The 23,677-nt window shown below is 41.3% G+C and overlaps 1 protein-coding gene across 1 annotated transcript in view; it reads left to right on the top strand.

Moving 5' to 3' along the window:
• The window catches only part of CTNNAL1 (catenin alpha like 1), a 66,198-nt gene that overhangs the window by 7,295 nt on the left and 35,226 nt on the right, over positions 1-23,677 (top strand). Inside the window, exons 2-3 of the mRNA XM_032219349.1 lie at positions 20,162-20,351; positions 22,930-23,117. Coding sequence (XP_032075240.1) covers positions 20,162-20,351; positions 22,930-23,117 — 378 coding nt within the window. The remainder of the gene's footprint in view (positions 1-20,161; positions 20,352-22,929; positions 23,118-23,677) is intronic.

The following is a 23,677-nucleotide window of genomic DNA, read 5'->3' as shown; positions in this document are numbered from 1 at the left end:
GGAAGGCTGAGTCAACCTTGAGCCGGTGAGATTTGAACAGCCGAACTAGCAGTCAGCTGAAGTGGCCTGCAGTACTGCACTCTACCCACTGCGCCACCTCGGCTCTTACTATCTGCAATATAAACTGCCTTTGAAACTGTAGGGAGGGGTGTGGAATTAAGAAGGGATGTTCTGAAATCTCAAATTATTGATATGGGGATGTGATTAGTGTGAACCAGTCTTTTGGACCTTTTGAATTCAAGCTGCAGTCCACCTGTATCTCTCAGGGGAGCAAGTCACATTGAATTTGAGTTGACGTGTAGAAAATTGAACTGTCAGTCACATAAGGTGAATTTAGTTACCTGTAAAAAAAACAGTTTAGTTACTCTGCCTGTAGAGAACAAGTGGTGCATAACAAGTGGACCAAAACCAACAATTTATAACATTTGGCATCATTATGTCTGCCTTCTTAGAAGTGCAGTTTTGTCACGAAAAGCTTTAGCAACAATGACTAATGCCTAATCACAAGATTAGATTACTGTGGTGCTCTTTCCATGGGGCTCCCTTTAGATACCACTTGAGAACTGTGGTTGGAGCAGGGCAGCTGTATACTAGGAGGAGGCATCCGTTACAGCTTATTACAGCCATATTACAGCATCTGTAGGTGGCATTGTGTTGATGTTCAGTAGGTGATTCAATGTTCCAGTTTTAAAGCTCTGTTTGGCTGGGCTGTCAGTCATCCTCAGAAATGCTGCCTTTCTGTACTGCCAGTTTACCTTCCGTGTTCATTGTGAATAGGGATGTTTAGGGTGTCCCATATATATGAGAGTGAAGGGGAGAAGTGTCCTGGAAGTAGTGGTTTTCAGTGGCAGCCCCATTTGGTAGAATAGTGTCAACAGTGGTCTGTTTAGTATTTACTCTTTTATCTAAAAGAGTATCTCTTTTAAAGCCCTACATGGCATCGGACCTGTCTACCTGAGAGACTGCCTCCTGCCAATTACCTCCCAAAGACCGATTAGATCACACAGATTAGATCGCACAGACTAGGCCTCCTCCGGATTTCATCTGCCGGCCAATGTTGGCTGGCCACCCCCCGGGGGAGAGCCTTCTTTGTTGCAGCTCCGGCCCTCTGGAACGATCTCCCCGTTGAGATCCGGACCCTCACTACCCTTCCGGCCTTCCGTAAAGCTATTAAGACCTGGCTGTTCCGGCAGGCCTGGGGCTGTTGAAGTATCCAGCCCCACTTTAAGTTATAGCAATAGCAATAGCAGTTCGATTTATATACCGCTTCATAGGGCTTTCAGCCCTCTCTAAGCGGTTTACAGAGTCAGCATATTGCCCCCACAGTCTGAGTCCTCATTTTACCCACCTTGGAAGCATGGAAGGCTGAGTCAACCTTGAGCCGGTGAGATTTGAACCGCCGAACTGCAGATAACAGTCAGCTGAAGTGGCCTGCAGTACTGCACCCTAACCACTGTGCCACCTCGGCTCTCCTATGAATGTTGCTGTAATTTTAAATTGTTGTATTGTCTTTTATATTCCCCTTCCCTTTTTTATTGTAAGCCGCCCGGAGTCTTCCGAGAGTGGGCGGCATACAAAACTAATAAATACAAATACAAATCTACTTATTTTATATTTATTCATTTCTTTTATTTACAGATAGTCCTCCGTTACCTGTATGTGGGAGTGGGGACTTCAGAGACACGGTTATAAAGTGAAAAATCATGTGATGGTGGGAATGCTGCATGGACCAGCATAGGTCTCCTCATTCAGCACCATTATAATTTTGAGTGGCTAATGAAAAAGTGTCGCTGAGGACTACCTGTATTTAGATTTTTTTAAAAAACATTTTAATGTTTGTGGAGATTAAATTTTTCTGGAAGGTCTTTGAAATCCAATTGTTGCTGCTATTAAGTGGTGTGAGGTCAGGGTTGCATTTTGTGATTTGCCATTTTTTTGGTTACTTTAAATTACTTTAGTAATTGTTCTCCTACTTATTTCTAGTTTGTTATGTGCTTGCTTTTAATTGTTTTGCAAAACCCTGAGAATAATCTGGTGACACCAGTCTGTAAATACAAGATATGAATAAACAAATCAGTTTAGTACAGTAAGTAGTGTTTTTATCTTCTCAAGAGTTACATTCCACTGTGCGTGTGTACTATTTGAATTGTATTTTGTACTGTCTACAGTCATAGATAATTGATGTGCTTATCCTTGGGAAAAGGAATGTCGACAACCTGTGGTGTATAATATCTTTAAAAATGGTCTGCCAATTTCTGGTTTTTAAAGACTGGAGCTATGGGGCCTTTCAGCTAAGTTTTTTGTAGTGTTCAATAACTTGTAAACTAGGGTGAATCCTTCTTTTTATGAGATTTGGTCTTAGCCTCTGAAAGCAAGATTTCTCCCCTCCCCTCCTCCCCATCTTACTCCCCAAAGTGTAAGGAAATGGTGGGAAGAAAGTAGAGAGAAGATATAATAGATTAGGGAAGAAAAACAAGAAATATACACCAGTATGTGTTCATGCAGTTTCTCTACATGTATGCATTGTGAAAGCACACAGAACAGAAGCAAAAGGGAATATAGATAGCATGTTTGTGAGTATTAAATATGACAGTAGGTGTCATATTTAATTCATGTCATTCATTTACCTTTTTTTTTGCTGTGCTCCTAAATCATGTATTCTAAGGTAGGAGTTTTCAAACTTTTTTTTAGACTACAGAATTTGTTAGTTTAAATATATACATCCTGGAATAAGGCAAAATTCTAGTAATAAGAAAATTAGTGACTGTATGATTTAGTGATTTTTTTATTTTGTTTTTGCCCTTAGACCAGTGGTGGGATTCAGCCAGTTCGCACCTATTCGGGAGAACTGGTTGGTAACTTTCTAAGTAGTTCAGAGAACCGATTGTTGGGAGAAATCTCCTTTTGTTTTTTTCCACTTTACAGGGCTAATCCTGTAAGGAAGGCAGGAAGGAAACATTCTGGTGTTGTTTCTAGCCTAATCTTTATTGACCTGCTTACAGAAACTGCCTCTCCGGTTAACCCTTATTATATTGTAACAGCTAAGGCGAAGCGTCCATCGACCCGAGTGACATTGAGTTGGCCACGCCCACCCAGTCACATGACCACCGAGCCCCACCTACCCAGATGGTCATTAGGGCAGAGAACCGGTTGTTAAATTATTTGAATCCCACCACTGCCTTAGACTCTCACAGAACATAGTTTGAAAAACTCTGCTTTAAGTGTGATTTTGCATAAAAGGCCTAAGAATGGCCACTTTTCTCATCCTCAAATGCATTTAAATCAATTCCAGGCCTGTAGATATAGTGCAAGCTCTGGGGGTCACATTTGTTAAGGATATCTTGATTTAATATTTGATGGTGCATCTGCACAAAGAAGCCACGCTCAAATAAGTTTATTTGGAAGCCCTTTAGAATTGCAGCAGCGTGGTTTCAATATTCATCTAGTAAAATAATGTCAGGGCTCATTCAGAAGATGCCATCTTCTTTCTCAGTGAAAGTAGGCATTGGTTTAAGACACTCATAATGTCCACAAATATCAGTCCAGACTCCCATGAATCCTGTGTCAGACCTGCAATTATATTCCTTTTAGAATTTTGGCCTGCCACACTTTCTCTTATTTCATTATGTTGTTTCATTAGTATAGTTGATGGGAGGGGGAATAGACAGGAGTAGGATTGTGGAATGTATTGTTTTCATTCTTTACTAGAAGCTCAAGGTCATCTTTTGTCTCCGTACTTTCACACCTGATGGAAGCAGCTGGGTGTGGATGCCAGCGTGGAAGAAGAAGATTGGACCATGTGATGGATTGTGGGTGTGGGGACAAGATCATGAACTTTTAACTGGGTGGAATTCTGATGTCATTACCAGTATTGGGATTAACACAGATGAGCTAAGATGTCTGCTTTATTAAATTGGAACTTTAAGGATAGTTTTGCCTTGGACTCTGATTTAATTCTACATGATACTTGGAACGCTGACATCCTGTTGCATTTTATTTTTATTATTTTATTTTTTCTGTTAAAAGATTTTTAAGGCACAGCCCAGGAAAGAGAAAAAGAGATTGAAATACCTTGCTTTCCACCCATTAACTCTTCATAGGTTAGGAGTGGGCAATCTGAGTGAGCATGTACCCCTTTTCTGCATTTCCCCAAATCTCTGCTGTCTGTAGAGTCAGTGGTGGGATTCAAATAATTTACCAACCAGTTCTCTGCCCTAATGACCAGCTGGGTAGGCGGGGCTCGGTGGTCATGTGATCATGTGCACCCCAAGTCAATGTCATTTAGGTCGATGGGCGCTTCGCCTTAGCTGTTACAATGTAATTAAGGGTTAACAGGAGAGGCAGTTTCTGTAAGCAGGGCAATAAAGATTAGGCTAGAAACAACACCAGAATGTTTCCTTCCTGCCTTCCTTACAGGATTAGCCCTGTAAAGTGGGGGGGGGGAGGAGATTTCTTCCAACAACCAGTTCTCCAAACTGCTTAGAAAGTTAACAACCGGTTCTCCCGAATAGGTGCGAACCAGCTGAATCCCACCCCTGAATAGAGTGTACAATGAGCTTTGAAATGGTTTAACTTTAAACAAAAGGGGACCCTCATGTTTCTCCTCTTTAAATTAGCAATAGCAGTTAGACTTATATACCGCTTCATAGGGCTTTCAGCCCTCTCTAAGCGGTTTATAGAGTCAGCATATTGCCCCTAACAACAATTCGGGTCCTCATTTCACCCACCTCGGAAGGATGGAAGGCTGAGCCAACCTTGAGCCGGTGAGATTAGAACCGCTGAACTGCAGGTAACAGTCAGCTGAAGTGGCCTGCAGTACTGCACCCTAACCACTGCGCCACCTCGGCTCTATTCAGAAAATCTTGGTTCAACTCTATATCATCATCTCAACCTCAGTCTTGGCCACTATCCAAGGTTGACTTAGATCCGGAGTGGCTTCAGATTGACTCAAACTTCCATCCTTCTGAGGTTGGTAAAAGGAGGAACTAGATTGTTGGGGGCAATATGCTAACTCTGTAAAAAGCTTAGAGAGGGCTATAAAGCAATATGAAGCGGTATATAAGTGCTATTACTGTTGGTCTTCTTAGATGTAGCCCCCTGCAGTCAGAAATTTCCATATTCAAACAAATTCCTTGATATCCTTTTCTGTGTGTCTGATTTGTGCCCTCAGCTGCCGGATCAAAAAAAAAAGGGGGGGGGTTCAAAAAAAATTTGGGGGGACATTTAGAACCTTTGAGTTAACATGCTTCAGTTTACTGTGCAAGAGACATTAGTTTGCTCAGTTGCTGAGTGAGGAAAACTTTTTCATGCAGAAGTAATTGCCCTGAATTCAAAAGATGTTGGATGTTGGCGCTCAGTGAATCTCCCCTTTCCCCCACAAACTTTGTTTTTCTCTAGACCAGTGGTTCCCAAACTTGGCAACTTTAAGACTTGTGGACTTCAACTCCCAGAATTGAAGAGCTGGCTGGAGAATTCTGGGAGTTGAAGTCCACAAGTCTTAAAGTTGCCAAGTTTGGGAACCACTGCTCTAGACATTAACTGCTCCAATAGCCTTTGCAAAGTTGAGGGGGGTTTCTCTCCATATCTCTATCTCTCTCTCTCTCTCTCTCTCTCTCTCTCTCTCTCTCTCTCTCTCTCTCTCTCTCTCTCTCTCTCTTTCTCTCTCTCTCTCTCTCTCTCTCTCTCTCTCCTTATTATGTTTAGGAAAGAGATTGCCATTGCAACTTACATCACTGTGTTCAAACTTGCAAATACATAACACAATGAAGAAAGCATTGGGGAGGGGGGAGAGGGAAACAAACTTATGAAGTGAAATTTTCTTTCGTTCTTGAAAGATGATGCTTCTGAAAGTTCTGTGGTCAGATTCCATGTTCAAGAATTACGGAGCTAACATAATAGCTAAGATAATTGGCTGTAAAAAGTGTCTGAAGCCCTACAAAAAATATTACTAATTACTAATAAGACATCAATTTGAGGTAAGAGAAACCCTGTTCCTCAATTTACTGAGATGTTGCGGAATTATAATGTATTTTGCATAAGTGCTTTTAGGGATGTTCAAAAGAAGGTTTGTGGCCTCTGCTCTGCTGACTGATTGCCTTCTGCTATTATTGTCTTTTATGGGTACCTCTTGTAACTCAGCAGAAGTTTGCTGTGAGTTGAGTCGGGATGCAGGATTAAGAATGCAGCTGGGGCTCGTTAGTGTCATCTTTTGGAGATAAAAGGACGGATGGTGCCACGCCCCTGGTTGCAGAAGTCAACGTTCACTCGTTCGTTCATTCATCGGTCGTGGTTTATTTGTGAGAGACACTTGGATAAGTGATTTGCTTTCTGTAACCCTGATTCAAAGAGACACTTGGAGAAGTGAATTGCTTTGTAAGAGATTTTGTTTTGAATTCTGTTATCTTCTTGCCAGAGACTTTATTTATGTTTATTTTTGGGCTCGCAGCCAGTGTGAGTCAAGGCTGATAAAGTTCTTTCCTTTTAAGTCTGTCTGCCTGTCGTCTTTGAACGAGCGGAGAAGGGGGGTCAGAACAGATACCACTATTAAGGACTAACTGATCAGGGCAGTGAAGATATGCTTCATCATCCTGATGCTACCGTAGATGAGCAGAAGACATACATACTATGTACATCTTGACTTCTGCTTCTGACAGGATGAGGTAGCATCTCCAGCTTCCCTGGAGGCAAAGAAAAGGCAAAATCCAGCGTGATCTCCCATCCATTGCCTAGAGAAGAGGCAGCTGAAGCGAGCTTCATCTACCCATCCCTCTAGAAAAAGCACTTTGCTCCTCCTGCCAAGTTTAGAAAGAGGTAAATCACTTTCTCCATGTGTGACCCCATCCGCCCAGAGGAGAAATGGTTTCAGGATATGTTAAGCCTCGGGGACCATGTGATTGAAATGATCTAATAAAGGAACTATGTGTATGATGCAGCGTGACGGACTTCATATTCCTACTTCCACTGAGCCGAACTCTGGAAATTAAGATAGATTAGCGTAAATATGCATGATACATACCAAGTTATATGTGGTCCTTTTCACTGTTCAAATGTTCAACTGTCTTGAGAGGAGTGCAGGTAGCCTGTGTTCAGATTTGCAGGTTTTGAATATTATGCACATACTTTCCCATATGAACATTTTTAGCATAAAGATTTATGGCACTCCGTATTAAACATTCCCCCTATTATATTAACATGGAGTGCTAAGTGACTCAAGTTGTTTTGTTCTTCTTTTTGTTCGATGTGCTCAGATTAACTAAACACTTCCTTGATTTTTAACATAGGCTTAATATTTCAGGTATGCTGCTGAGTAGCAGATTTAACTCTTGGGAATATTAATATCCCTTGAAGAACATGTAAAGACTATTTGAGGAATAAGATGCTGATGTTTGAATGCCAAGGGTGAAGTATAATGAGATGTAGTTAAAATTAAATTAGCCGTTTGGACGTATTGCATCTTAGACTTCCTGTCTTTCTAAGGAAAAAAGTATAGGCTAAACATATAGATATTGTGGATTAATATAATAACTTTTTTTCTTTACACTGTATACAAGAAGGATGATTTCTAAACTGTCTTTATAGAGAGAGTCAAGAATTAACATGTAGAGAAATTCCAAAGATTCCTAGGTGCGCGTGAGCTCTCAATTCCTAAGTGGATTCTAAGCCATGATTTAGTTTCCTTGAACAAGTCTTATGTGCTTGCATGAAATGTTGAGCTCAAGGGCTCTGCTGTCTCTCTCGTTTTGAGCATTCCTCCCCCCCCTTTTGTATTCTGCCAAAAGGAATTTATTTCAACGGTCAAACTAAAGCAGATTTCATTTCAGTCCCGCAGATTCTTGGCTTGTGATTTTTGGGGGGCAAACCAATATCGAAAAGTGAAACTATAAACTCTTTACTTAGATAAATCATAAAAATAAAGATTTCCATGGATGATTTATTGAGCAAAGAATATTATTTTAAAATCATAATTTCCAATCCGCATATAAGAAGGCAAACCAGGAATCTGCAGATAAACCACGCAGCTCTAGTTTATCCATCTCCCAGTTCAGTGGTGGGATTCAAACAATTTACCAACCAGTTCTCTGCCCTAATGACCAGCTGGGTAGGCGGGGCTTGGTGGTCATGTGATCATGTGGCCGTGGCCAAGTTAATGTCACTCTGGTCGATGGGCACTTCGCCTTAGTTGTTACAGTGGTAATAAGGGTTAACTGGAGAGGCAGTTTCTGTAAGCAGGGCAATAGAGATGAGGCTAGAAACAACACCAGAATGTTTCCTTCCTGCCTTCCTTGCAGGATTAGCCCTGTAAAGTGGGGAAAAAACAAAAGATTTCTTCCAACAACTGGTTCTCCAAACTGCTTAGAAAGTTACCAACCGGTTCTCCTGAATGGGTGTGAACTGGCTGAATCCCACCACTGTCCCAGTTGAAGAGGAAAGGTGGGTAGGATAAGAGTGCCAAGCATTATGTGTGTTTAGGCCTGTAATGCTGTATTGTGTGTTAGCCTTATGTGAGAACCAGCCTACATAAGCCATGAAATGTCAAGTATCATACAATTATTTACCGTTGTATGATACTTCAAAATCAATCTACCCTTTTCAGGAGCTTTTCTCCAGTAAACAGTATCACTAAATATATTCTGATTTTATACTGCACTTGAAAATGTTTTAAAAACCTATTCTTTAAAGAGTGGTAGTCTTTTGCTGTGTCTTGATGCCTTTTGGAATAATATTTTCTATACTCATAATGATTCAATATATAACCTGTTGTGGCCCAGCAGGAGCCGTTGGAGCTGCCACCAGACTCCGACAGCGAGGGGCCCTATGAGTCGGCTCTGGAGGATGTGGAGGACTATGGACAGGGTTCCGACTCAGAGCAGGGCGCAGAGAGGCTGGTTGGCCACCAGGAGGCGCCTGAGCCTTGGACCAGTGGGGAGGAGACAAGGGAGTGTGAGCCTGAGGTCAGCAGTGAGTTGTTCCTGGATGCCCGGCACCAGAGAGCTAATAGGCGTAAGGAACAATTACGCAATTACAGGAGGTAATTGCACTCAGCTGGTGGTCATTAGGCTCCTCTCCAGACTATAAAAGGACTGCTTGTGTACATGTCCCTTTTGCAGGAGTCAACGCATGTCAGAGAACATTATTGTGAGCTTGGCAGGCTGGATTGCTGCCAGGGCTTATCCGTGCTGGATTGCTGCCCAAGCTTGTCTCTGCCGGTTTGCTGCCAAGGACCTGTATGTCTGTTAATTAAATGCCGTAACCGATCTTTGGCTTGGAGTGTCTGTTGGTGTGGGACGAGGGGGGTCAGAACAGTAACCTAAAAGTACAAAGTTAAATATTATATCTCTCTCCAAATTTGAATGCATATTTGACATTTATGTGTCCTTGTTTACAGATTCAAAAGAATAAAACACTTAATATAGCAGGCGCAGAAATTTGGATACCCTTCTGGTTAGTGCTTTGTAACACCTTCTTTGGCAAAAAATAACAGCTTCCAAATATTTCAGCTTGTCAACTAAGAGCTTATTTTTGGTTTTGGATTCTCCCCCTTTCCTTGCAAAACACATCTAGTTCATATATAAAAATGGTGGCATTTTCCGGAGGGAGGGACAGGAGTCCCCAGTTGTGGTATAATCACGCTCAATTGGCTGAGAGACTGTGATGAAGCTGAAGCCACGCCTCTGTGCTCCACCCCTTCTGACTCCAGTTTCATCTCAGTCTGGCCAGTCACGGGACATATAAAATTGGACTCCGTGATTATAGCCTTCTGGATCCTCCTTACCTCCTTGATTGTAGGTTTCCTGGCTGTAGCTGCCTGGGGCTGGTCACTAGGTGGGAGCAGGCTGTGGTTTGTGTGGCTGAGGATGAGGAGGATTCCAAACCAGATCCCACGGCCTTTCCCCAAATTTATTCTGATCCCTTCTGCGCAAGGCGCGGGCCACTGCACAGCCGAGGGGGCTATGGATGGGGCTAAGAAAGGGACTGTGGCTAAAAAGCCTGAGAGCCCAGTTTTTTCCGAGCCCAAGTCTGCCAAGGAGGAGATTCCTGCCCCACAACTGTTTCTGGAGGTGTAAGATAAACGAACTTTTAAAATGACGGTTCACCGACAAATGCGCGCCGACAAAACCGCGCCATCAACAAACAACATAGTGGGATGCGAAAACAACGCTATAACCCTAACCCTAATTGCGGTTTTGACGTCACGGTTTTGTCAGTGCACATTTGTCAGGTCACGAAAATGACAGAGCCAAGTGTCAAAGAATAAAAAAAGCAGTTTGTTAGGGAAGCAGACCAAAGGAAGAAAAAAAAAACAATTAAAAGCAATGCACAGATACAATTCCAAATAAAACAAAATTAAAATGCATTTTATCTAATTAGATAGGACTTTTGGTTTTGAGGCCCAGCGTTCCTTAATTGAAAAGATGGTCTGGGCACATTTGGTTAGATGTTGTCAGAAAATAAGAAGTTACATCTGTATTTTTACGGAAACTTGAAATTCTAAAAGAGGTGGATGGTTTTCCATTCAGTGATGGATCAAAGTCCATTTCTAAGGTCACCAAGCAGAAGGAAGATGGCTACTACCATACTACTACAGGTTCTAATAAGACTATGTATGGTTTGTAGTAGGTAGCAATAGATTTTAATTTTCTTGTGGTTGATAATAACAACAGGATGGCTAACAGCAGCAAAAAACAATCAAGCAATTGGATAGGATATAGATGTGAAAATTATAAAGTGAATTCTTCATTTTATGTTCTTCTATCTTCTACCAAACTATCATTCTGTACTTAGTGGACTTCTGGGTTCTTCAATTAATACATTTAAAAATAACTCAGCGAGCTTAAAGAAATCTGCCTGACACATTCTTCAGTCAATCAGCATGTTAATTAAGAACTAAATCAATGCCTTAGTAATTCCAAATTTGTATTTCTAAAGAACTGCGAAGTTCCAAATTCAATACAGCGTTTTGAGGGAAAAATCAGTGTTTTATGTATCCTGAATAGCGATATAGAATCGGTTTAATTTAACTGCAAGTTTAAGGGGAGAAAGTACATTTAAATTTACTGATTTAGCAGATATAGATTTACTCTAAAATACTGGATAATTTTCAGAGAGTAGCAATAAAAAAATTCCTTCTGTGACTAAAACTAGTATGAAATGAATGAAGCTAGGAAGCATAGCCATTGGTTTTTAAATAGGATAACTATGAGCTCTTTTCAGTTTTGATACATAAAGTAATTTGATACTTGCCATTTCTTTATCTATCTAAAGAAATAGCATTTTAGAAAAAAAGAAAATGTAACTTATAGATGTAAATTTTGAGAAGATAACATTTTACATGTTGATTGACACATTCCTTGGAGGATAATGAAAAATAGAACCCTGGTGAACTTTGACTCCATTCAGAAATTGAATTTGCCACATCTTTCAAATGGTTGTTATGCATAATATATATGTTTTTGAAAGTGGGTGCTTCAGGCATAATTTGATTCACTGTGTCTATAATATAAGTTGGGTTTCAGTTATGAGCACCAAGAAATCTGTTTTGTTTTTTTCCCCAGGCCCATGAACAGAATATGTGATTAGAAACAAGTCAGATGATTTGTAAAAATAATGAATGTGTGTGTATGAATGTGAAAAAGAGAGAATGTGGTCTCAAATAAGCTTTTATTGAATGCTGAATTGAATTATGCTGAAATTCAGCCTCAGTTCATTAAAAACAGAAATAATTAAAAATGCATATATGCAAAGTATAATGTCCATTTGTCGCACTTAGTATTATTATTATATTGTCCACGAGGAGGTTGTTTTGCCATGCAATTCTTTTAATATCCATGAAACACATTAGGAAGTAATTGCCTCAAAAATAGCATTGATATGACATTTAAATGCTTTTCTTTAAAAAAAACCAGTATATCAGTAGTTAGCTGTTTAAGGTATTTTGCTGGTCCCCATTTGAAGATAGGCATGCTGAACAAGCCTTACAGTGGTGGGTTGCTAATCCCGTTCCAACCGGTACGATTGGAATGGGGCCGGCGTCGTCCTCGTGCACGCGCGCAGTTCACACATGCATCTTAGCGCCTGCGTGATGCTCCAGCTATTCGCGGAGAATCGCGCAGGTGCTGTATGTGCCATGCGCCTGCGTGGAAGTGCAGAAGCCTTTAAAGACCGGTAAGGAGCGAGGGCGGGCGGGTGGGCCCTTCGGCGTTCCCGGAAGTTAATTACTTCCAGTTTCACCGACCAACCGGTCCGCGCGGACCGGTTGAAACCCACCCCTGAAGCCTTATAACACAGACTGGCTCCAATAATACTGTTGTTGCCTCCATTTCCAGCAAGTGCACAAACTCTGCTACAGTCCTCTGAAATAGGAATAGATAAATAGAGATAAATGCAAGCATCAGCAATGCACTATTGCTCATTTGTCACTGGAGCTGTTTAGAAAAGATGAAAGAAGGATTTAAGGGGTTGGTGAAACTGAACTCCCACGTCCAAACATCTTTTCAAGGACAATATCCTCTGGATAGCTGGAATGCACGATCACAGGAGAGAAGACAGAACAGAATATGTTTCCAATTCTAAGGCAATGGCCATTGTCATTAGATGAAATGAAATGTTCCGGTGCTAGGGGCAAGCATGCCCACTTTCAGTTCAATGCAAACAGTGTACCCTGATTGTTTTTGTTACGCATTGTTCCAGAAAAATATCTTAAATATAAATATGTGCCCCAGAGGTTCCAGCGACTAGCCAACCTTACTTGATTTCAGTTGATCAGCCCATGTTAGTATTTGAATGAAGGACGGCTTCAATTTTCCAGAGTTGTAAGCGAGACTGAGTATTTGTAGGATACAGAAAATAACTGCAAAGCATTTTCATATTGTTGTCAGCAAAATTGGATTGTCTTGAGAGTGACTTTATAATTTGAAACAAAATGATCGAATTCTGTACTTGTCTAAACAAGATTTACAGATGTTTCTTTTAAAAACAATTAACCCTGTTAATGTAAAGGTTATTGTAATTACGGCCCTGAGTAGAAAGATGGGTTTTAAATTGACTGGACAATGTTTTGGAGACAAGCAGCAGTTAAATTTTTGGTGGGGTTGAATGCACAGAACAATTATATCTGCTTCCCAAAAGGGAACTGCTATACATTTTTGCAACCACATTAGAGGAAGTCCCAGGGAACATATAAAAACATAACTGTCAGGCCCGCAGGTTTCTCCTCCCTGTGGCAGTAATACCTTCTTAATATTACTTTATAGAAAGAATCTACCACACCTTTCAATGAATTTGCATAGTTTTCTGCAGTTAAAAACAGCTTGCGGTGGAAAAATATTAATAAATGCTATGGCAGATAACATTCCTAAAGGATGGTCTTTGTTTCAAATAAGGAGAAGGTATAATTAAAAATCTCATTGGCAAACCAACCTTCTGAGGATTCTCCAATAAATAGATTGCCACCAACACTGAATCTCCTGCCATGACTCTTGGGGAATTTATAGACTTTCCATTAAGAATTTGTGCCTTCAACCATGCTGCTTTTGTGTGTGTGTCTGTGTCTGTGTGTGTGTGATTGCTTAAAGAAGTCCCTGTAGTTTTCTTGGCAAGATTTCAGAGATGGTTTGCCCTTGCAGCCTTCCAAGATTGACAAAGTGTAACTGGCCCAGGGGTGGATTTCAATTTTTTTTACTATCGGTTCAGTCTGCATGGCTAAGTGGGGGGCATGTGACTGAGTAGGCGTGGCCAACTTGATGTCACTCACGCACGCTCAGTCACATGACACCCACCAAGCTACGCACACTGAAACATTGGTGAAAATTTTTGACAAGCGGTGGGTCCCAGGCTGGGGCTCTTCGCTGTCTCCTCGACCGCACTGGGGGCAAGCCGAGCAGCCGGCTCTTGAAATGGTGGCTGTAGCTGATGAGCTTGGGCTCTCGCTCTGTCTGCCTGGGACGCTCCCATCTGCCCAGGAATCGAAGCCCAGGGAGGAAGGTAACGGCCGTTCAGGTGGTACCGCCCGGTATACTTTGGAGGCAACAGACCCAACAGAGGCAAGCGCTCCTCTTGGTGGGGCGGCTGTGCTCGCCTGCTCCTGGCCCGAAGCCTCGTGGCCCGTCCCCCCCTCTGTCGAGATAAGCGCGCTTGGCTGGGCGGGGGGGGGGTTGCAAGGCTTTGAGCCAGGAGCGGGCGAGCATGGCCATGGCACCAAGAGGAATGCTTATCTCCATTGCCTTTGAAAGCGGAGGGCAGGTGCGTGACAGCGGGGAGCGGCGGGCGCTGCTGCTACAGCTTTGAGTGGAAGGCGCTGGGGATCAGGGGCTGTACGTCCACCTCGTAGAAGTTGTCCAGCTCCATCGATTAGCTAAAGCGTACCGTGGCACATGGTTGGGAATCTAGCAGGTATCCATTGGTGGTGGCACTCGAGGTCGGGATGGGTTGGCTGATCTGATTGAGTCATCCTGGGCCGGCTATTTATACCTGCCAGTCGATGGGTGCTCCATAGTATCTGCCTCCTCCCCAGCTCAGCAGTTCCTCCCTGTTCCACCTCTGGCACCACTTCTGGGTCGGCTGCCTGGATGGGCCTTGGGAGGGGGCCATCCCTGCCGGTCCAACCGGTTCGGAGAGCCAGGCCCAATTTTTACTACTGGTTCAGCTGAACCGGTCCAAACCAGTAGGAACCCACCTCTGGACTGGCTCAAGGTCAGTCCGGCTGGCTTCATGCCTAAGGTGGGACTAGAACTCGTAGTCTCCCAATTTCTAGCCTCTTGCCTTAACCTACACGAAACTGGCTCAATCAGCCACACTTTAGGAATATAGAAAGCAAATTGGATCTTTCAATCTTCTTGCCCCAAGTCCCAAAGTATAGTTTTAGGAAATGTGGTGACACATATATATGTTAGTGATTTTCCCCAATTTATTGCTGCTGTAGCACGTTTCTCTCGGCCCAATTCTATGTTAAAAATTCTTACAATATTTGTCAATGACTGAATTTCAATTTTTGATTTTCCATAAACCTTTAGGTCATCCATATAAATCAAATGTGAGGTTATTTTGCACTTTTTGCCTTTAGATAGCCAATGTTTGTTTTTTTCAAAATCACTGAAAGTGGGATCATAGCAGTGACACACAATAGAGGTTGATAATGCCTCTCCTAACATTGATATGTGTTGTTGTTGTTTTCATTTCCAACCACGAAGTCTGTCTTCCACTGCTTCATTATTTCTTCTATAAACAGTTCAGTGACATTGGTTGTTTCCAAACATTTGATTACTGTGGGAGAAGGACTTGCAGAACCAGGGGGAGTAGTAAAAAGAGGGATCTGCTTAGAATCACTATATAGCCACAAGTGAACTAATTCTTTACCCATCAAGTATTTATATTAGCTTTTAGTTGAGATTGCTACAGAGCTTTCCAAAACTAGATTGTTTCCTATTTTGTTTTCCATTTTCAGGGTTTGGGGGAATTTTTATCAGTGAGTCCTGGCTGTGTCTCACTCTGAAGATTCACAAAGGCAGTCCTTGCATAGCTTCAGATGCCACTTTATTGTGATCACTTTGGACAACTTGTGTTTTTCTGGATGCCATACATTATTGTCTCATTGTAATTTGTCTCATTGAGTCTGACATTCTTATAATATTTTGCTTCCCCAGATTCCTAGTTTGATATTTCTTACTGCAAAATGGGTTAGTGGAATTGAACAGTATAATTTTGTATTACGGGAAAGCGGGGGAATTGCATTATTAAATATTCTTAGATATTTTAAAAACAAAAGGGAAGTTTCATAGACGTAGAAAGTAACACAGCAGAACAATTGTGCAGCAGAAAACAGAGATAAAGGTAGAGAAGAAATACTTAGCTGTTGTGGCCTGGCAGGAGCCGTTGGAGCTGCCGCCACACTCCGACAGCGAGGGGGCTTATGAGTTGGCCTTGGAGGAGGTGGAGGACCCTGGACAGGGTGTCGACTCTGAGCAGGGCGAGGAGAGATTAGTTGGCCACCAGGTGGCGGCAGAGCCTTGGATCAGAGGGAGTGTTCAGGGAAACACTCGTGAGTTGTTTCGGGATGCACCCCGTCGAAGGGTTACTCGCCGGAAGGAACAACTGAGTACTTACAGGAGATGATTACAAGCAGCTGTTGCTGATTAAGATCATCTCCTGAGTATAAAAGGGACTGTTTGTGCCACGCCCTGGTTGCAGGAGTCAACGTTCTCGTTCGAGAGAACAAGAGAAACCAACTTGGATAAGTGGCTTGATGAGAGAAGCCTGTTTGCAGTGCTGCATGAGTTATAGGACTTTTGCCAGAGCGATTATCTTTGTTTATTTTGGGCTCGCAGCCAACAAGAGCCTGGACTGATTAAAACATTCTTTGGTACGTCTGTTTTGGCTTTCGTTCCTAGACGGAGAAGGGGTGGTGGTCAGAACACTTAGTATGCAATAAAGACAATAAAAAAGTCTCAATTTGGGAAAGAGTATGACAAATGCTTAAAATAATCCCTACCTTTGTTCCATATGGTATAAGAAGATTCTCAATAAGGGTGGAGATAGCAGGCGGGTTATATAGTGGTTAATTAATTAGTAATCAGACTCAGTCCAATCAGAGCACGAATAGTGTCAACCCATGCAAGGATGCTATCTCCACCTTATTAGAAGAGGCGTATCAGGTAAGTTACCAGGTTCCACCACAAAACCGCACTCGACTAAACCGCGTCCGACTAAACCGCGTAGCTGACGTCATCAACAGGGCGACAACAGCGCGGAGACAGAAGCACGCTGTAAACCCTAAACCTAAAATTAACCCCTAAACCTAACCCTAAACCTAACCCTAAAGCTAAACCTAACCCTTACCTTAAGTTGAATCGGCTTGTTTTCAAAGCGCTATTTAAAGCACCCTTCTTTCTCCGCGCTGGCTGTTGTCGGCCTGTTGATGACGTCAGCGACGTGGTTTAATCGGGCACGGCTTAGTCGAGCGCGGTTTTGACGGGTCACGAAGTTACCAACGCCCTTTTCCCTTCAAGACTGCCACGCAGTGTGCCTTGCAATGAGTTAAGGATAGTGCTGTTCTTGAAATTTGGAAACTGATCTTGTTTGGGTCGCTGGCTGATTTGTAGTAAATAGGGTATTAATACAGTAAACATATAAAGGGAACAAGCTGCATAATCCAGTTGACCTTCTGTATTTAAATTTCTTTGTTTCAAAATTGAATTGACTTCTTCTAACTCCATTGGTTAAAAAAAAAAGGTTTCCTAAGAAAAGCTGTAGAAATATAATTACCTGGAAATGTTTTTTATTTTTATTTTTACTAGTTGGAGTCAAAAACGTCTACTATAATTAAAGGGGTAAATCCAACTGGATCATGTAATCATTTCAGCCAGCATTTATAATTATAATCCAAAGGCCAGATTCTGGTGACTTTTGCATTTTTTTAGAGCACTGTATTTGGAGAGACTTGTGAAATCTGTCTCAAAAATTATGTTTGGACTTTCTCTTTTATTGCTGTCTTGCTGTAAGGACCCAATTGAACCCACTATAATAATTTGATGTATTTAACAGCGATTGGAATGAGCTATTTATTTTGAGTAAAATAGAAAGCTTATATAGCCGAGTCCAATTTCTGCCCTTTGGGATATGTAGAAAGGCATTTTAGGCTCCAGAAGTTTGGAAAACCTAAGTATTTAAAAATTCTGATTTATTTGATGGTGTGCCCTCCTCATTTGCCAGTTCTGGGTTCACCGACAAAACCGCGCTGACGAAACCGCGCCCGCCATCAACAAACAACATAATGGGACGCAAAAACAACATTATAACCCTAACCCTTTATAACATTGTTTTCGCCTCCCTTTATGTTGTTTGTTGATGGCGGGCTCGGTTTTGTTGGCGCGCATTTGTCGGGCGCGCATTTGTCGGGTCACGCAGTTCTGTACCTTGGGAAGTTTGGAAAATACAGATATTTTAGATTTGGAATATTTTATCAGGAGATTCTCACTATTAGAACAAAGCTACCACTTCATTGCCATAGAATAGCAATTTCATACACCATTAGCCGAGTGTAGGCTGCTTAAACTAGCCACAAGTGAATTTACGTATACATTAAACTGTGCTGGAGGTACTACACAATCCTGTTTTTACTTCTGTACTCATTGGTATTTCTTTGGTTTTACGTCCTTGGTTACTGCACCTGACTTTCATTCTTACATCTTTATACATTCTAGATATTAGTAGAAGCAAACTTTTATCAGTTGTGCTAGTTTTACGTTTGTGCCGCGGTGTAATCCTGAAAATCAAGTTGAATGCACCCTTAAAATCAATGAAAGGCACAAATGCAGATGTTGCAGCACTATAGTATGGTCCCTAGTGTAAATCTGCCTTCCCCAAACTTTGCCTGTTTATCACTCAGAATAGATTAAGACCAAGGCCAGTCTGTGGAAGTTCATCTGCAGGTATGGTATCAATTTGGACCAGTGGTAGTCAACCTTTTTCTATCTACCGCCCACTAATGGATCTTTCTTGATGGAAAAATTTCCTTACCGCACACCAGTTTTTGCGCAAGTGCGGAACATGAGCATATTTCTTTTTTTCAGACATGGGTTCTAAATTTGTTTCACAATTTAACAACTACTTTTACTCTTACGTTTTGATCTGCACTCCACACAGTGCTTTTTTCCCTCCTCGTTTCCCTTTTATTACAAACACCAAAAACAATGCTGTATTAGGTGCCAATTTTTATTAAGTGCCACCGTCAAAACAAAATTCCTTTTCCTGCCTTCTTTTTTACCTTTCTTATAGTATTTCACTATATCAAGGATCTCTTTTTCCCTTTTTTATTTTCTCCTTCCTTTACTTATTTGTTTCTTTTATTTTATGATAACAAAACTTAATTTATGAGCCAGACTAAACACTGCTTACTCTCCTCCTTTATTTTATCCCCTTTTCTCTATTTTCCCTTTTTTTCTTAATTTTTTTTATCTTTTCCTTTTTATCTCCTTTTTTTTACCTTCCTTAGGGCAATGTACAAAAGTAAGGCTGAGCTAGTTAGCCCACTGATTATTATTAGCCAACAACAATTCTCTCCTGCCTATAACTTTTCTTTCTCCTATTTTACAACTGCTCCACTTTATTTTATAAGATAACAAAACTTATCTGCCTGTCCCTGCTATCAGTTTCCACTCCTCCCCTTCCTCTTCCCACGTGTTTGCTTGTTTGCGTGCACGCGCACATTGGTTTATTGATGCGTGCGCTCGTGCCTGCCCACTCACTCAGAAAGAGGTTTTAACCTCCGAAGTCCGTACCGCCCACCTGGAATCCCAAAACGCCCACTAGTGGGCAGTAGGGACCAGGTTGACAACCCATGATTTAGACCTGGCAGGAAGCGGATAGAGGTGAAATTAAGATTCGAATACAGAAGCACCCTTTTACAAGTACTCCCCAACACATTTTATAAATGTCTTTTTAGTTAGCAATTACTTTTATTTCCGTTCATTTTGTTTTAATATTGCTTTCTGCTCTGCTTATCAGACTTGGAATTTTAATTGAATGTTGATTTTTTTTTTGTCCGCTGGGTTCTGCCTGGACTCTCTGTACTCCCTCACACAAAGAAAGGCATTGGGATGGAGAGAGAGTGAATTCTGATGTATAAACATTGCATTGCATACATTATTCAAATAACAAAAATTAAAAGACCTCAAAGGAACTAAAAAAAAAAGATAAAAAGGAACATTTAAGTAAAAATTTAAAAATACTCATCCTAGCAATGGCCAAACACAGTTCACCGACAAAAGGGCGAACGACAAAAACGCGCCCGACTAAACCACGGTGACAAAACCGCGAATTCTAAAGCGTGCCGATGAATGAGCGCTGAAGCGCGGCGACAACAGTGCAGCAATAGAAGCACACTGTAAACCTAACCCTAACCCTAACCCTTACCTTAACTTAAATCGCGCTTATGTCGCCGCACTGTTGTCGCCGTGTTGATGACATTGCGTTGATGATGTCGCGGTTTTAGCAGCGCGCTTTTGTCGTGCGCGCATTTGTTGGGTCACGGCCAAACACAGGCAAGGGAGATGAAAAGGGTTTCAAGATCTGTTATTTAGGTATTATTTTGAATGGAACTTCTTGGGAATAAAGATACCAAAACAATATTTAATACATGGTTTTGCCTGTCAACTGTTTCTGTTTTTAGATAACAACTCTGATTAACCATAAGGATAAACCAAAGAAGTCCGATAAGACATTGAGAGCAGTCCAACAGGTGGGCCAGGCGGTTAAGCTAGCTGTTGGAAAATTTGTCATGGTGGGTGAAGCTATAGCCAATGAAAACCAAGAGCTGAAAGAAGAAATGAAGGCAGCCTGCATTGAAGCAAAGCGAGCAGGTAGGTGAAGGTTCATGAACCTGAGAAGCAGGGCATCATTTGCTATAAAAATACCTGCTGGATGGATGATGGATGGATAGAGATGGATGGATGGAAACAACACTGTCAGTGCTTGGATGATTTATTTAGAGCCAAAATTGAGTTATTTATATACAGTCAGCTGGTGGTTTTAAAAGCTGCATTGAGGAACATCTCAAGAACATCCCAAGGATGTCTTGTCTGCAGGATCAACCCAGGCGGTTTTTCTGACATATTATGGGTTTTTAAAATCCATGTGGAGATTCTTTTAGAGAAGAACAGATTCTCAAGAGAAGTTTGAAGACTTCGTCTCTGATCCAACCATCAAAAATGTTTTGAAGATGTTCTCATTAAAATACCTTGCTCTTTACCCTCAAAAAAAAAAAACTGCTGCCTTCTGTTCTCCTGGAGTTAGTAAATCCTTCTCGTTTTGAATTTACCTGCAACAGAGACTTGCATTTTAATCTCTTAAATGTTTGGAGAAATACCACGGGAGATTATTTTAGTTCAGATATCTCCAGTCTTGTTGAAATGGTATTAACTTCTACTGTTCATCTGTGGCATTCAGTAGGGAAGCATTAACACAAAGAAACTGTGGAATAGTTCATGGTTCTCAAAAATATCTGCTGTGATTTAAAACAGTAAGTCTAATTATGAATTTGTTCTTTGGAGAATGAATTGCAGTTCCTAATTTCTCAAGAATATTGAGTCATGTGGGATAGGTGGTATTCTAGATACTTCATGCTTAAAATGGGTCTGAATTCTTTTTCGTGAGGAGCATTTGGTGATTATAACAGCCTTCTTTCTCAAACCATGAAAGTTTACAGGAGACGAACTAATTGATAGGGCAATTAAAAAAGATACACCACCGTTCTCCATATTTTGTAAGAATAAGAATGAGTAACTCCAACATATAGGTAGTCCTTGACTTACAACAGTTCATTCAATGACTTTTTGAAGTTACAATGGTACTGAAAAAAGTGACATGATAGTTTTTCACACTTAACAATCATTGCAGTATGCTTTTGGTCATATGATCAACATCCGGATGCTTGACAACTGGCTCATATTTACGGTGGTTGCATAAATGTCCTGGAGTCACGTGGTCTTCTTTCACGACCTTCTGATAAAGTCAATGGGGAAGCCAGATTCACTTAAAAACTAACTATTACTAACCTAACAGTTGCAGTGATTCACTTAACAACTGTGGCACGAAAGAACATAAAGTGGGTCAAAACTCACTTTTAACAACTGTCTTGTAGAGCAACAGAAAATTTGGGCTCAATGTTGTTATGGTTATAAGTCAAGGAATATATGTATGTATGTATGTATGTATGATACCCAAATCATAGTGAGTGAAGAAGATAATAAAAACTAAAGCAGTGACATTACATAATATGTTTTAGATTATTAGTTATTATGCCAAAGAATAAGGATCTAATCACCAGAAAATGTGGTTTCAGCCCCAAAGATGAGCAAAGGGCTTTTAAGGAAAGCAAGCACTATGACAATATCGAAGCTTCATTTTTTTTAATTTACTAAACTTATTATTATTAGACATTCCATACCAAAAGAAGGAAGCCTAAGTTAAAAATGTTTTAAAATAAAGATAAACACGCTTACTTCTTTCTAAAACATAAGCAATGTCCTCTTGTATCAGACAATAATCCATTAAGTCCAGCAGTCTCTTTTCATAGAGATTCCCCATTGTGCAAGGAAGCCCGTTAGACTCCAGCAGGTGGCCTTCAAAGGCAGTTACAGTGCCATCAAAGTTAATCACTATTGATCCCCATGATTTCCCTGAATTGGCCCCACACATTTTTGAAGCCAGTTAAGCTGGTGGCCAGCACCACATCTTGTAGTAACTCGTGGCACGACAAAACTGCGCTCGACTAAGCCACGCCCGATTAAACCGCATCGCTGACGTCATCAACAGGGCAACAACAGCCAGCGTGGAGAAAGAAGGGCGCTTTAAATAGCGCTTTGAAAGCAAGCCGATTCAACTTAAGGTAAGGGTTAGCTTTAGGGTTAGGTTAAGGGTTAGGGTTAGGGTTAGGTTAAGGGTTAGGTTAAGGGTTAGGTTAAGGGTTAGGGTTAGGTTAAGGGTTAGGGTTAGGTTTAGGGTTAGGTTAAGGGTTAGGATTAGGTTTAGGGTTAGGTTAAAGTTTAGGGTTAGGGTTAGGTTTAGGGTTAGGTTAAGGGTTAGGTTAAGGGTTAGGGTTATGGTTAGGTTAAGGATTAGGTTTAGGGGGGGTTAGGTTTAGGTTTAGGGGTTAATTTTAGGTTTAGCGTTTACAGCGTGCTTCTGTCTCCACGCTGTTGTCGCGCTGTTGATGACGTCAGCTACGTGGTTTCGTCGAGCGCAGTTTAGTCGAACGCGGTTTTGTGGTGGAACCGTAGTAACTATCACCACCATCACATGGCAAAGATAATGCATAGAATTTAAAATTCTCTTGCTGCCCTATTGATGTTGGCCTATATTCTCTTTTGTAAAGTATGTTTTTTACCAGTGGATTTTGTATTCGGAGGAAGCCCGAACTAACTACTAATTTGCTTATAGGTGAGACCATTGCACACCTCACAGAGATGGCAACCTTGGATCGTCCAGAATCTGATGGCCAGATAACAATTTTTACAGACAAAACAGGAGTGATCAAAGCTGCAAGACTGTTGCTTTCGTCAGTTACAAAAGTATTGGTTCTGGCTGACATAATCGTTATTAAGCAAATTATAGCTTCTAGAAACAAGGTAATTGTGATTTTTGTGAACAGCGATTGTACATTTGCATACAGTTTTATACTGTATATTATGGAAGTGATAATTTAATATTTTTAACTGGCATTGAGTTCAGTCCAAGGCAGTGGTGGGATTCAGCCGGTTCGCACCTATTTGGGAGAACCGGTTGTTAACTTTCTAAGCAGTTCGGAGAACTGGTTGTTGGAAGAAATCTCCTTTTAATTTTTTCCCACTTTGCAGGGGTAATCCTGTAAGGAAGGCAGGAAGGAAACATTCTGGTGTTTCTAGCCTAATCGTTATTGCCCTGCTTACAGAAACTGCCTCTCCGGTTAACTCTTATTACATTGTAACGGCCAACGTGAAGCGCCCGTCAACGTAAGTGACATTGGATTGGCCACACCCACCCAGTCACATGACCACTGTGCCCAACCTACCCAGCTGGTCATTAGGACAAAGAACCGGTTGTTAAATTATTTGAATCCCACCACTGCTCCAAGGTCATTGTGTGTGTTTTTGTCTCTGTGTACATACATACATTTTCTTATTAATAAGAAACCTAAGTGCTAAACTTT

The sequence above is a fragment of the Thamnophis elegans genome, chromosome 6, assembly GCF_009769535.1.
Source record: "Thamnophis elegans isolate rThaEle1 chromosome 6, rThaEle1.pri, whole genome shotgun sequence".
In the NCBI taxonomy this organism is placed as follows: Eukaryota; Metazoa; Chordata; class Lepidosauria; order Squamata; family Colubridae; genus Thamnophis; species Thamnophis elegans.
Note: the sequence above shows the minus strand (reverse complement) of the source record. Positions and strands in the feature narration are given on the sequence as shown.